We start from the raw sequence: 13,920 nt of genomic DNA, 5'->3' as shown, positions 1-13,920 counted from the left end.
ACATGATACTGTATCTAAAAACACATACAGTAAGTGTTGCTGTACATTAAGTGTGAGAATTCACAGTTTATTTTACTTAGTTCCTCATGCATTGTGACATGAATAAGACAGTTTTGCTGCATTTTTTTGTGATGCTTTTGTTGAACTAAAGTATTTTTAATTGCTAACCTCATTTAGTATTATGCATCAGAATTCTGAAATTGTTTATGAAAAACCTATCGTTCTTAAGTTATGTAAAACTCGAATAAAAGTAAACAGATTTGGCTGGCTGGGGTTGGGGAGAGTAGCCTATACTTAAAAGATTATTGTACTAGCTTGGATTTTATGAAAAGTAAAATAGGTTTCCGTCCCATATTCGTTTTTACATTTTTGTTTTACTAGCATTAGATACATTTTCCTAATTTTTTCCCCCCAGATGCTCCTAAAAACACATCAGTGTCTGTGTTTCCATCTAACTCTGTACTGGAGGGCAGTTCAGTGACTTTGATCTGCAGCAGTGATGGAAATCCAGCAGTGTTCAACTACACCTGGTACAGAGAGAATGAAGGACAACTGCAGACTGGATCTAATCTCAACTTCAATGTGACTGATCGTACACACACAGGACACTACTACTGTCAAACCAAAAACCAACATGGTACCCAAAACACATCTGTAATGCTGAACCTTCAGTGTGAGTATTAACTGTCTATTTTACTTTTATTCCACGCATGGTTTAAATTCGGAAGTGAAGTAAACTGTAGGTTGTTTCATGAGATACGAGTTTGCCTGCCCATTTAGTCTTAAAGGTGCCATAGACTAAAAAACTTTATTTAACTAGGCAGGGGCAGAGTGGGACCAATAGAATCTACCGGGAAATTTTGTAGACTGCCAGCCCTTGGTGGTAAAAAAACAAAAACATCCAAAAAACCTGCCAATCAGCTATTACATCCATTCACTTGCATAGTAGTGAAAATTAATGGATGGGTACTTAGTATACTTAAAAATTAGTAGAAATTACAATGTTATTGCAGCTGGGTTGCCGGTAATTTACAGTAGATTTAAATTTATGTTATTTACTGGCAAGAGTTTGTTCAAAGTTAAATAAATTAAAAATATTAACAAGTCTTTATCTTTACAGAATAAAACTATACAATAACAGCCTCATGCAAAGCATTCTGCAAACCAGAAATCATTATCAACCTTTTTCTATTTTTTGCTTCAGATTTTGTTTCCCAGAATGTTTTGCTTGATGCTGTTTTTTTAGTTTTACTCTGTAAAGACAAAGACTTGTAAATGTTTAATATTCATTTAACTTTGAACAAAATGTTGCCAGTAAATAACATAAATTTAGGTTACCGGCAACCCAGATGCAATTTCTACGGATTTTTTTTACAGAGCACTGCAAAAAAATGTAAGTGAATTTGTGCTTAAAACAAGCACAAACAAAAATCTTAAAATAAGATTACTTATTTTCTTCTTGTTTTAAGCACAAATTTGCTTACATTTGATATTTTTGGTCTAAAACTAGACTTGTTTTCTTTTCATTTTGGTCATCAAGAAAATGCATCTTGATTTAAGAATTTATAAATATTCGTACGGAAAACAAGACAAAAATACTTAGTAAGAAAGTCATTTTCTACTTTGTATCATTGTTTGTATGGCTCTCTTGCATCTGCAAGTGACTTATACACATAGGTCGCAGACGTTGCATTCCTTAACACCTTCTGAGTTAAGCTGTAAAGCAAAAAAACGTCTCGGTTACATATGAAGGAAGGGAACGGAGACGTCACGTCGTGACCGACGAATTGGGAACCGCTTCGCTGGTGACCTATCTGCTTCGAGAAACCTTTAAAACGCCAATGAACTTGGCATGCAGATAATTGCATCTGCCGGCGCCGCCCCGCCGCACAGGTATTTAATAAACGGCAGGTGCAGTTATCAAATCAGCTATTTTTTGCTGAGAAAGCTGGACAGAACGAAAAATGTCCGGCCGATATCAGCAGTGGAACAACAAACTGTGGCGACGGGACGTGACGTCTCCGTTCCCTTCCTTCAGGGAACGAGGGTTACATATGTAACCGAGACGTTCCCTTTCAGTCGGTCACTACGACGTGACCGACGAATTGGGAATCCCTACCAAAGCGCCACTGAAGCTGACCCTTCCAGTGCCTGCGTAGACCCTCCGACTCTCCTCTTTTAGGGAGACGGAAAAAGGGGTGGAAGCAGAGGCCGGTCACTACTTGTTCCTTAACCCACGATAGTGACTAGGCGAATTGGGAAGCGAACTCGTCAGGCGGGACTAAGATCGCTGCGGAAAGAAAACCCTCTAGGGGTCTACCACTAAGGTGATGGATAAAAAGACACGAGGTCTATAAAAAATACACTCTCTTAGCAACACCAGAGAGGCGCGGAACGAACTTTGCTAAGGAAAAAGTGGTAAATCAGAAACTTTCCACGGAAATACTCAAAAAGAAACCACTAGGGGGCGCAATGTGGGTGTTAGCCTCACCCAGATTGTCAAGGATACATCTAGTGAGAGGCTGGCAGCCGATGCTCCACAACATCTGCCACCAAGCGGTGGAGGAGACAAAAAACAGTTTTTTGTATCGTTTTTGCCTTAACTGCCTTCCATACTGGTGCGGTTGTGCAGCACCGAAAAGAGAGGCTCCAAGCCGACACAGGAGCCGTTCCTCGATGTTCTCACTGATCTGACGAGAAAACTCGAGAGGATACCGGCTCAACACGAACACTGTAGAATCTAATGAATGTATTAGGTGTTGCCCAGCCAGCAGCTCTGTAGATGTCTGTTAGTGAGGAACCACGAGCCAAATGCCCAAGATGATGCTACACTTCCCGTAGAATGTGCACGCAGATTAAACGGGCAGAAAATACCCTGCTTTTCATACGCAAGGGTAATAGTGTCCACAATCCAATGGGACATCCTCTGCTTGGTGACAGCATTCCCCTTCTGCTGATCACCGTAACAAACAAAGAGCTGTTCTGAGGTTCTAAAGCTTTGCGTCCGAGTTACATACACATGTAGCGCACGCACCGGACATAATAAAGCCACGGCTGGGTCTGCCTCCTCCAGGGGCAGCGCTTGCAAGTTCACCACTTGGTCTCTGAATGGAGTAGTGGGAATTTTGGGCATGCAGCCGGGCCAGGGTCTCAATATTAAAATGGAGAAAAACAATGTCCAGGGTGCTCGGGGAGTTCAAAAAACAAATATTTAAAGGTGCTCTTTGGGATAGGGAATTCCAAATAAATATATCAAAAAGATGAATCCAAGGAACTCTTCTTCAATGAAAAATTTAAAAAGCCTTTATTAAACTGGCTACTTCATATTAGAAAGTTAAAAATACATGGGGTATGGAAAACAACCCATGCGTAGCGGCACAAAACAGCCTTCTTCAGGGTTAAAATGAAATTAAAATGGAGACAGCGGGCCCGAACTGTAGGCACGAATCGTTGACCGAAAATGCATGAAGATCCCCTAACCTTTTTATCGAAGCCAAAGCAAGGAGTGTTAAAGTTTTGAAAGTTAGAAACTTTACACTCACAGAATGCAGAGGCTCAAAGTGGATGTCCTGTATAAGCTTTCAGCACCACGGACAGGTCCCAAGGAGAAATAGTGGACGAGAAGGATGCAGCCTTTGTGCGCCTCTCAAAAACTTAAAGGAACAGTATGTAGGATTGTGGCCAAAACTGGTATTGCAATCACAAAACTTGTGGCTAAAACTGGTACTGCAATCACACAACTGGTGGCCAATACACAAAATGACCACATAAACATCAGTTGAGAGCTGCAACTCCACTTTTTAAATGACAATATTCTGGTCAAACCACTATTGTCAGTGATATAAGTATTTGAAATGAACATGATTTCTTAATGGCTACTGACATAACAGGGCCATTTTATGATTAATAGATATAAATTTCTTACATACTGTTCCTTTAACAACCAGGTCGTGCTGACCCACTGTCCTACTGTTTATCGGAGCGTGGTGCGCGGATATCGCAGTGATATCTATTTTAATGATATAGGGAGACAGCCTTCTGTCCAAGCAAAGGAGATAAATAAGCACAAGTCTGATCGAGCATTCTCGGATGTCTTCTCGTAAGAAGCACACCAATCAACGAACAGATTCCATTTTAGCGAGTACGCCTGTCTCATAGACGGCGCTCGCGCTGCAGAGATGGTGTTAGATACAGAGTGTGGTAAATCACCTAAAACCTCCGCGCCCCGTCCAGAGACCACACATGGGGTTCCACAGATCGGGGCGCGAGTGCCATAATGTGCCAGGGAATTAGCCAGGGAGGGACTGACGTGAGGAGAGTGAACTCTGTAAAACCAATTTCTAGTTGTCCGATACGGCGCAACTAATAGAATGCGCTCCTCGTTCTCCTTGACTTGCACAGTGTCTGCGCAATAAAGCTTACTGGGGGGGAAACCCCGCGGCCAGCTGTGTGCCAGTGCATTCACGCCGAGTGTTCCCTCGGATAATGAATAAAACAGGCGACAATGGGTTGTCTCTGAAACAGCAAACAGATCTAACTGCGCTCTGCCGAAACATTTCCAAATCAGCTGAACCGCTGGGGGGGAGTCGCCAGTGCGCAAGATATACAGTGCACAGCTCGAGGCAATTTATGCTAATGTCGCTGGAATGTCGACCAGACCCCCGAAGCGACGAGCCCGCCGTACGTGGCTCCCCACCCCGTGGTAGAGGCATCTTTGCCAACAATAGCATGCCTGGAGACCTATCTCAGTGGCATCCGCACCCTGAGAAACGCTGGGTCTGACAACGGGGTGAAAGTGTGACGGCATCTCGATGTAATTATAATACTGTGAAAGCCGGTGAGCCACGCTCTCCTTGGGACTCGGTCATAAAGCCAACACTGAAGCGGTCTCATATGGAGCAGCTCGAGCGGTGTCACGGCCGCAGCTGCTGCCATATGCCCCAGAAGTTTCTAAAATTATTTCAGTGAACCGCAACCCTGCCTTTAAATATTGAGGCAAGCCAGAATTGACTGAACACGGGCTTCTATGAGACGTGTTGTTAAATCGACCAAATCCCGTTACATTCCGAGAAAAGAGATCCTCTGCACGGGGCAAAGTTTACTCTTTCCCCAGTTGACCTGAAGACTGAGACGAGCGAGGTGTTTAAGTACATGATCTATGTGTGTGCACAGCATCTGACGAAACTGAGCTATTATGAGCCAATACGCCAAAACGCAAACACCGCTCTCTCTCTCAGGGGCTGCAGTGGGCCATCCGCAACTTTCATGAAGACACAGGGAGAGAGAGAGAAAGCCCAAACGGTGAGACTTTGTACTGATATGCCCTCCCCTCGAACACAAAGCGGAGAAACTGCCTGTGTCGGGGGAATATGGAGACATGAAAGTATGCGTCCTTCAGGTTGAATGCTGCGAACCAATCCTATGGGTGGATGCATTAAAATATGCTCCTCTGCGTAAACATTTTGAACAGCATTCTGTGAATGTGAATTCTGTGAATTCTCGATTCAGTATGCGCAGATCTAGGATCGGACGCAACCCGCCACTCTTCTTGGGTACAATGAAGTAAGGGCTGTGAAGCCCCGACTTTATCTCGGCTGGAGGGACCGGCTCGATCGCGTCCTTCGCCAATAGGACAGCAATCTCTGCACGCAGTACGTGCGCATCGACAGCCTTCACCGTGGTGAAGCGAATGCCTGAATATTTGGAAGGTAGCCGGGCAAATTGAATGCGTAACCGAGACGGATCGTGCGTAAAAGCCAACGCGACGGGCTGGGAAGCTCTTCCCAGGCCCCCAGATACCGAGCGAGAGGAAATTAACGGGACGATATGCGTACCCGTGGTGAGCAGAGACGGGGAACTCAACGACGCGTGCTCTTCGGCCACATTGTGAGATGATGTGTGTAATGAAACACTCACCCGAAACCGCTGATGGATGCTGAGCAAAGGCTCCTTTGTAGATGTCCCGCTCGATACATCCGCTGGCGAATAAGGAAGAGTAGAACGTAGGGTTTTGAGCCCGTACAAAACTCCTATATGCCTCCGGGGATCTGGAGAAAGAAGAGGAATTCGCTCTTGAGGTTAGTGGGTGCCGATTGAAGTCGATGGAACGCAAAACAAAACCAAGGATTCCCCACCCGGCCCTCCTCCGGGGTGGGGGGTAGAATGATGTTTTCACCATCTCCTGAAGAGCGATCCTCTCCATCTTCAGATCGCCTGACTCAGAGCCGCTAAGTTTCGTTTTCCACCTCTGTAGCGGGCTGAGTGGGCGGGTGTACTGCTTACGACAGGTTCCTCAGAGCTGCCGGGATGAAGGAACAAAAAAGCCGTAGCAGGATGCCCTCGGCGAAAAGCAGACCAATATACTGACGTAACGGAAGGGGCAGCTAGGCTCCGACGTGGCATGATGCCTCAGTCTGCTCTAAAGCGGCCGATCATTGTTGGACACTCTCAGCCGCGTCGCCGAAATGGCTGGTCTAAAATGGAACATTAGAACGATTACTAACGACCTACTTAATGCCCGCAAGACGCAACCAGCAGTGCCGGTCTTTCCTATACGCAAACTACGCAATTTGCATAGGGCCCCGCACCACTAGAGGGCCCCCTTGATTTCAGAATTATTTAAAACCATTATATCAAAGAAAAATTATTATTATGTTTAATGAAAACAAGATGCTATATTTTAAATAATTTGCAAACTTTCGAATTTATGCGGGTTTTTAAAAATACTTGATGATTTCTTAAATCAGTGATATACTCGGACAACATGCAGGCAGTTTCTCAATCCCAAGGCTGCAGCCTTTAGAGGTCACATCTGTAGGCTGCATATGCGTCATAAAAACGTATTTCAGAATATTAACAATTATAATGTTGACTATTATTCTTAGTTAATGGTTAATTGTTATATTATGATTATGACTTGCAAATGAAATGCTTATTTAACTTAAATAAATCAGGCTTGATGACGTATGCAGCGCGCATATGCGACATCCGGAGGCTGCAGCCTTGAAATTTAGAAACGGCTGCGTGCATGACGCAGAAGGGTGATTTGGTAACGATGCGCATATTATATGCCCAAATTGATTTAAAACAAAGCTATCCGTCTGGGGCAGAATAAACGGGAAAAAACGTGAAGCAAGGGAACAAGATAAAGGATTTGCGCGAGCAGATTACATACAAAGTCAATGCAAAGACGCATCCATACGCGTCCTAGCATGGGGCAATGCAAATGACGCGAATTGGGTGACGCAATTGCCGCGAAAACACGCGCTTTTCCCTTTGAACTTCAAGAACGCGCTCTCGCGCAGGATAATTTGACATCATGAGAGAGAGGGAGAGGGGGAGGGAGAGAGAGAGAGAGAGAGAGAGAGAGAGAGAGAGAGAGAGAGAGAGAGGTAAGAATGTTGCCCACGTTGAGAAAAATTATTAGAAGACTGGAAATTTGTAAAGGATTAAAGACATATCTCACTCTTTTAATTAAAGTATGTTAACTGTATAACACTCTATATAACTCATTGTATAGTTTAATAAAATAATGTATTTTGATTACACAAATCAAACCTAACTATATGATTGTTTTAGCTGCTGACCAGCATAGGGAATCTCTATAAGACATGTTGCTGATACAGTACTGTGTGTTGTACCTTATCTTGTTAATTGAGTCTTTTTGGGCATCTTATGCCTAGAATTATTTAAGGAGATTGATTCTTTTAACTTCCTTTAAAGTTTGATCAACTGTGCATAACGACATGTGCAACAAATGGATATAGAGTGTCAAACTCATAGATTTGCAATATTTAAAATCAGACACTATTTTAAAAATATTTGGAGTCAACCTCTGTGACAGCTTTAAAGGGACACTTCACCCATTTGTATTAAGCTGTGTATAGTTAGAACTCCAGTCATGTTTTTGAATGGTCATGCATCATTTCCTCAGTTGCCGCTGATACAGGAGAAATACAGATTTCAGTGTTGCACTTCCTTCTTTCAATGATGCAAAAAATCATCATTTTGCATCATTGTAAGCAGGAAGTGCAATGTCTTTGTTGAGGGAGTGAGACTACACACACTCATTTTCTCTGTAAAATAGGCACCAAACTCTAAATGTATGTTACATTTCGACTACAAACATGACACACTTTCAATAAAGATTAATGTTTCTACGGGTGAAATGCTCTAAAGCTGAAACTTATCAAATCCTATCAGAGGTCCAGAATGTCATTGAAACACACCAGTGGCTTTGCTGTCATCAGTATTGAACATGTTACCCCTCGAAGTACCCCTCCCCACAGAGCCCCCCCCCCACATAACAAATCCCAATTTAACCCCTGTGTATTAACAGTATGTATTTATATTTAATTTAATTTGATTCATTACATTCATTTAGATCAGGTTAATTTTTTAGTGCTTCTCACAACACATTTTAAATCAAAACAACTTATCAGCAAATACATGTTTCATGTTATAATCAGCAAGTTTATCAGTCAGGGTTTCAAAGTAATGTGCATATGGGAATAATATACAGCTATAAGATAATACACTATGTGGTTAGTTAACAACTAACTAACAGCAACATTGACTGGGTTTTACCTAGATAGCACAGGTACGTCTGTAAGATGTCTGGTAAAGATCTGGAGATCTGGAATACATCTTGTGTGTAAAAACATCTTATAAAGGAAAAGAGCTGCTTTACATACATTCTAAATCAAAAACGTCTTGCAGACATCTTCAATATGTCTATATGACATCTTTTAGGAGACGTCTCACAGACGTATTGCAGATGAGAAAACAATCTAAATAAGACATCTTGCAGATGTAAACGCAGACATCAAATAGACGTCTCCGAGATGTATGTGTGCTATCAGGGTCTGAATGCACTGACAGAGGGCCCCTCACAAAGCTTTGCTTAGGGCCCCCCAGCATCTAGGACCGGCACTGGCAACCAGAGATGGCGTTCCTGGACCACCGGGGGTGGGCATAGCACGTCCGGCGGCCTTTGGGGTGAACCCAGTCGCTCGTAGCGCCAGGTCAGAGCCACACAGGATTCTTTAGTTGCCGGACCGTGACCTCGCCTGTGCACATCCTTCAGTGCCTTAGATTGGCGGACCTGCATCACGCCATGGCGCGCACGGCAGAGGCCACCTCTCACAAGCCCATGGGTCTGTGAGGGGAGGCTGGTCTCTTGGAGCAGCATAACCCTTAGCGGCCACGCCGTCAGGAGAGGTGAGAGCTGATGGCTGAACGGTCGGTTCCTGGAGGAAAACGAGTTTTCCACGACCGTGTCAACCAACATGCACCCCGGGAACAAAGGCACAGAAGGTTGGGGCTGTCTTTGCAGTCCTGAAGTGCCAATCATCTAGGCGGGACGGTGCGGTGGGGGAGGAGCTCTCCGCTCCACACAGACCATCTCCGCGCTCACGAGCGTACATGGCCGCCACTCGGGGTCGAGCACGGGAGCCCCTACCCAACCTGAAGGCGGGAGTGGGTCCGAGTCGGCGACCGAATAGACGACCCCCTCTCCGATGCTGTGACAGACATAGAATCCTCGTGAGGACTGAAAGAGGACGAGAGCGCGTAGAACACCCGTCTCTTACGGCACCTCTGGCTGTGGATGGGGGTGCTGAGAGTCACTGGACAAACCAGCTAACCGATTCAGCACCGTTTATACGGAGATAAGATTTCCGGAGTTTTGCCACCGCACCTTTAACGAGGCTCCGCAACGGAAAAAAGGGGGTGACGTTCCCGGAGGTACGAAACCCGTCTCCGCCATCCAAGAGGTTCATGCTCTCTTAGGAGTATGAACCCTCCACGAACACAGCCTCAGCATGCACTCTTGCGCACGAGAGAAAACGATCGTGGCCACCCGGGGACCCATACATTTGAGAGCAGAGAGTAGCTTCTCGTGAGCAGTCAGTCTGCCAGCTTTCGAAGCTAAAAAGCTGATTTGATAACTGCACCTGCCGCTCATTAAATACCTGTGCGGCGGGGCGGCGCCGGCAGATGCAATTATCTGCATGCCAAGTTCATTGGCGTTTTAAAGGTTTCTCGAAGCAGATAGGTCACCCGCGAAGCGGTTCCCAATTCATCGGTCACGACGTGACGTCGTAGTGACCGACTGAAAGGGAACAGCAGTTACAAAAAAAGGCCCATCGAAATGTGCAAGTTTGTGTATGCCGGCGAGCAGACGCTAATGGCATGACGGTTGTAACTTTGCACACAGCTCGTCATCCTCCACCCATCCACAGGAAGCTTTTCTTCTTCTTGTTTCATTGGCGGGTGTCGTTTGAGTGACGTTACAGATATACATACCGGAAGTTAGGGCTGTGCAAAAAAATATTGATACAGCTAACTATCATGATACATTTCCCCTCGATAGTGTATCTATATTTTAATCTCTACTATCAATATTTTTTTAAAAACATCAAATTCCTCTGTGTGCTTCAAACGACCTCTTCCACCCCTGCTGTAGCTGTCACTGTCCAGTTGTTTGTCATATAAGGCCATTCGGCCAATGAAGTTAGGGGGAGTGCAAACATGGCAGAAAATGTTAAAACACCTGCAGCTTTCAAAGCCGATGCGTGGAAGCACTTTGGCTTTAAAAAAAGTTTTTTTTAAATTCAGCTCTTTTTTTACATTTTGATTAAAAAGAAAAAGTATTGCAATGTACCGCAACATGCAATTTATTGTATCGTGAGACCCTTGCCAAAACCCAGCCCTACCGAAGGTGAATGTAGCAAAGATCAAATACGATCTTGGCTAGGCTAAGTCAAAATATTAAAATCATTCAAATATTCTTATTCTTCCGAAATGCATATACATTTTTTTCTACTTATAGTGAGGTGAGATACATTGCTTGTAAATGGTTTTAAATTTTATAAATATTTTTAAAACATAGTTATGTAATTCATTGCAATAGATTTGTGAACTAGCTTCTGTTCAGCACTTTGATGCATTATAATTGTAAATAGTATGCAGAAAGTATGTAGTGTTATGGGTTTAAATATATTTGTAAAGAATGTTTACATCATCTTTAACCAGAATATAAAAATATTACATTTTATAGTTCTCGTAATTCACATGAGATTCATAAAAACTAATTAAGAAATGTTATCAAATTTTGGGCAAATAGACAATTTGCTTTATTAAACATATGTAAGATACAAATTGGGAGGGTGCGGTGTCATGGAGCTTTTGCTATATTTTGGGTGGCGTGACCACTCTGAAGTTTGGGAAGCTTTGATCTAGACTCTTTCAGCAATGGTTCATGAATATTCATGTAAAATTATTACAGCTGCATCCAATCATGTTTGCTGGATGCATTTAAATGTACGACAGAAGCAAATGACTCAACTACCGTCAAGCTGTTAACCAACATGATACTGTATCTAAAAACACATACAGTAAGTGTTGCTGTACATTAAGTGTGAAAATTCACAGGTTATTTTACTTAGTTCCTCGTGCATTGTGACATGACTAAGTTGCGGCATTTTTTTCTGTTTTATTTTGCTGATGCTTTTGTTGAATTGAATTACATTTCTATTACTAACCTCATTTATAATTATGCATCAGACCTATGAAATTGTTTATAAAAAACCTGTCATTCATGAGTTGATGTAAAACTCGAAAGTTTAAAATAAAAAGATTTGGCTTGCTGGGTTAAGGAGAGTATATTTAAAAGAGTATTGCACTGGCTTCGATTAGATCCAATTTCTTAATTAGCTTTTTCTCAGATGCTCCTAAAAACACACCAGTGTATGTGTTTTCATCTATAGTACTGGAAGGCAGTTCAGTGTCTTTGATCTGCAGCAGTGATGGAAATCCAGCAGTGTTAAACTACACCTGGTACAGAGAGAATGAAGGACAGCTGGAGGAGCTGCAGACTGGATCTAATCTCACCTTCAATGTGACTGATCGTACACACACAGGACGCTACTACTGTCAAACCAAAAACCAACATGGTACCCAAAACACATCAGTGTTGCTGGACATTCAGTGTGAGTATTAACTCTCTATTTTACTTGTGTTTTACCAGCTAGAGCACAAGAACATAACAGCACAACACGTGTTTAGTGAGTACATCACTTTGAACTTGTAGATTACTGTACATAGTGATGCCCTGAGCTTTTTCACTCAGATGCTCCTAAAAACACATCAGTGTCTGTGTTTCCATCAAACTCTGTACTGGAGGGCAGTTCAGTGACTTTGATCTGCAGCAGTGATGGAAATCCAGTAGTGTTCACCTGGTACAGAGAGAATGGAGGACAGCTGGAGGACCAGACTGGATATAATCTCACCTTCAATGTGACTGATCGTACACACACAGGACGCTACTACTGTCAAGCCAAAAACCAACATGGTGCCCAAAACACATCAGTGTTGCTGGACATTCAGTGTGAGTGTTAACTGTGTTTTACTTGTGTTTTAACAGCTAAAGCACAAGAACACAACATAATTTATATTTATTTATATTTCTTCTTTACTTTCAGATGCAGCCAAAATCTCTCTCTTCAGCTGTAACAGAACTGATGTAACTGTGTGTTTGTGTGAGGCTCATGGGAATCCCTCTCCTAAAGTGGAGTGGCATCTATCTGGACGTCCTGTCAGTAACTCTACAAACACATCCATCAGTGAGGAGCAATTGAGCAGCACAGACTTGAGGAGCTTCATTTTTCTCCATCAGTCACTTACACACACAGACACTCTGCAGTGTGTCTCCATCAACACTCAAGGCACTGCCAGTCATCGGATTCAACAGCTTCACTGTTCTCATGAGACAAGTAAGTTCTCTGTTTCAACCTCTAGATAAATTAAACTTCTTTGGTTCGTTATAAAAACTTTTTTAATGTATCTTTTATTTTTTTGTAGAGAGTGAAATATCCCAGGCACATGAATGATCTTAAAATATACAGGTGCTGGTCATTGACCAGTGGTCACATAAATAGAACATCATCAAAAAGTTGATTCATTTCACCAATTCCATTCAAAAAGTGAAATGTGTATATTATATTTATTCATTACACACAGACTGATATATTTCAAATGTATATTTATTTTAATTTTGATGATTACAACTGACGACAAAAAAAATCAAATACAAATATATTGTGAAAAGGTTCAATATTGAAGACACCTGGTGCCACAATCTAATCAGCTAATTAACTCTAAACACCTGCAAAGGCATTTAAATGGTCTCTCAGTCTAGTTCTGTAGTAGTGATGCAAAGTCCGATTCATTTCTGCGAACCGGCTCTTTTCGGACAGTTCGGCTCATTGAACCAGTTCAAAAAGAAGATTCACCGGTTCCTGACATCATCAAGAAATGACATCACTACGCATTTACTGTATCAATGAAACATTCAAATAAAGTCGTTTGTGTCAACACATTAAAATTTTTTTTAAAAAGTTGTTTTTGTGAAGGCATAGCTGATTTATTGCCTTTCATTCACACGAAGTTAGTAATGTTTGTTGTCACAGTTTCGATCGCGGATAATAAATAATAAATGCCAGATACAACTGACCAGTTTTGACAAGCCTACAACTTGAATAAGATTCCTAAAAGACACTGATGCACAATTGCGGATGTGTAAGTAAATATATATACACTTGTGTGTTAAACTCATTGGTCTTCCTTAAACAACTACAATATGATTTGCATGCACAATAAATCGTAACAAAACTAAAGCTTTTTAATAAAACAAGCATATCAAGAAACTAATAAAAAAAGAAACTTCGCGCATCAGGCTTATTCAAATCCTCGGTGATTCACACGCAGTGTCAGCAACTCATTCGTCAGAATCGTCGGCAATCCTCACCTCGGCAATCATCGACAAACTTCGTTCGGTTCTTTTCGAGTCCGACGTGCTATTTCGGCTGTGCGTCTGCCGTCATCAACCCGGAACCTATGCCCAAAACTAAAGTTTGATTC

General features: G+C 42.5%; 2 protein-coding genes across 2 annotated transcripts in view; both read left to right on the top strand.

The window, feature by feature from the left end:
- Positions 1 to 13,920, top strand: part of LOC129432814 (uncharacterized) — a 76,678-nt gene that overhangs the window by 40,651 nt on the left and 22,107 nt on the right. The window lies entirely within an intron of this gene.
- The window catches only part of LOC129432809 (sialic acid-binding Ig-like lectin 14), a 31,317-nt gene that overhangs the window by 13,527 nt on the left and 3,870 nt on the right, over positions 1 to 13,920 (top strand). Inside the window, exon 4 of the mRNA XM_073867510.1 lies at positions 12,483 to 12,773. Within this exon, the coding sequence (XP_073723611.1) occupies positions 12,483 to 12,773 (291 nt within the window). The remainder of the gene's footprint in view (positions 1 to 12,482; positions 12,774 to 13,920) is intronic.

This window comes from Misgurnus anguillicaudatus, chromosome 1, assembly GCF_027580225.2.
Source record: "Misgurnus anguillicaudatus chromosome 1, ASM2758022v2, whole genome shotgun sequence".
Taxonomy (NCBI): domain Eukaryota; kingdom Metazoa; phylum Chordata; class Actinopteri; order Cypriniformes; family Cobitidae; genus Misgurnus; species Misgurnus anguillicaudatus.
The sequence above is the reverse complement of the archived record's forward strand: the minus strand, read 5'-3'. Positions and strand labels throughout refer to the sequence as shown.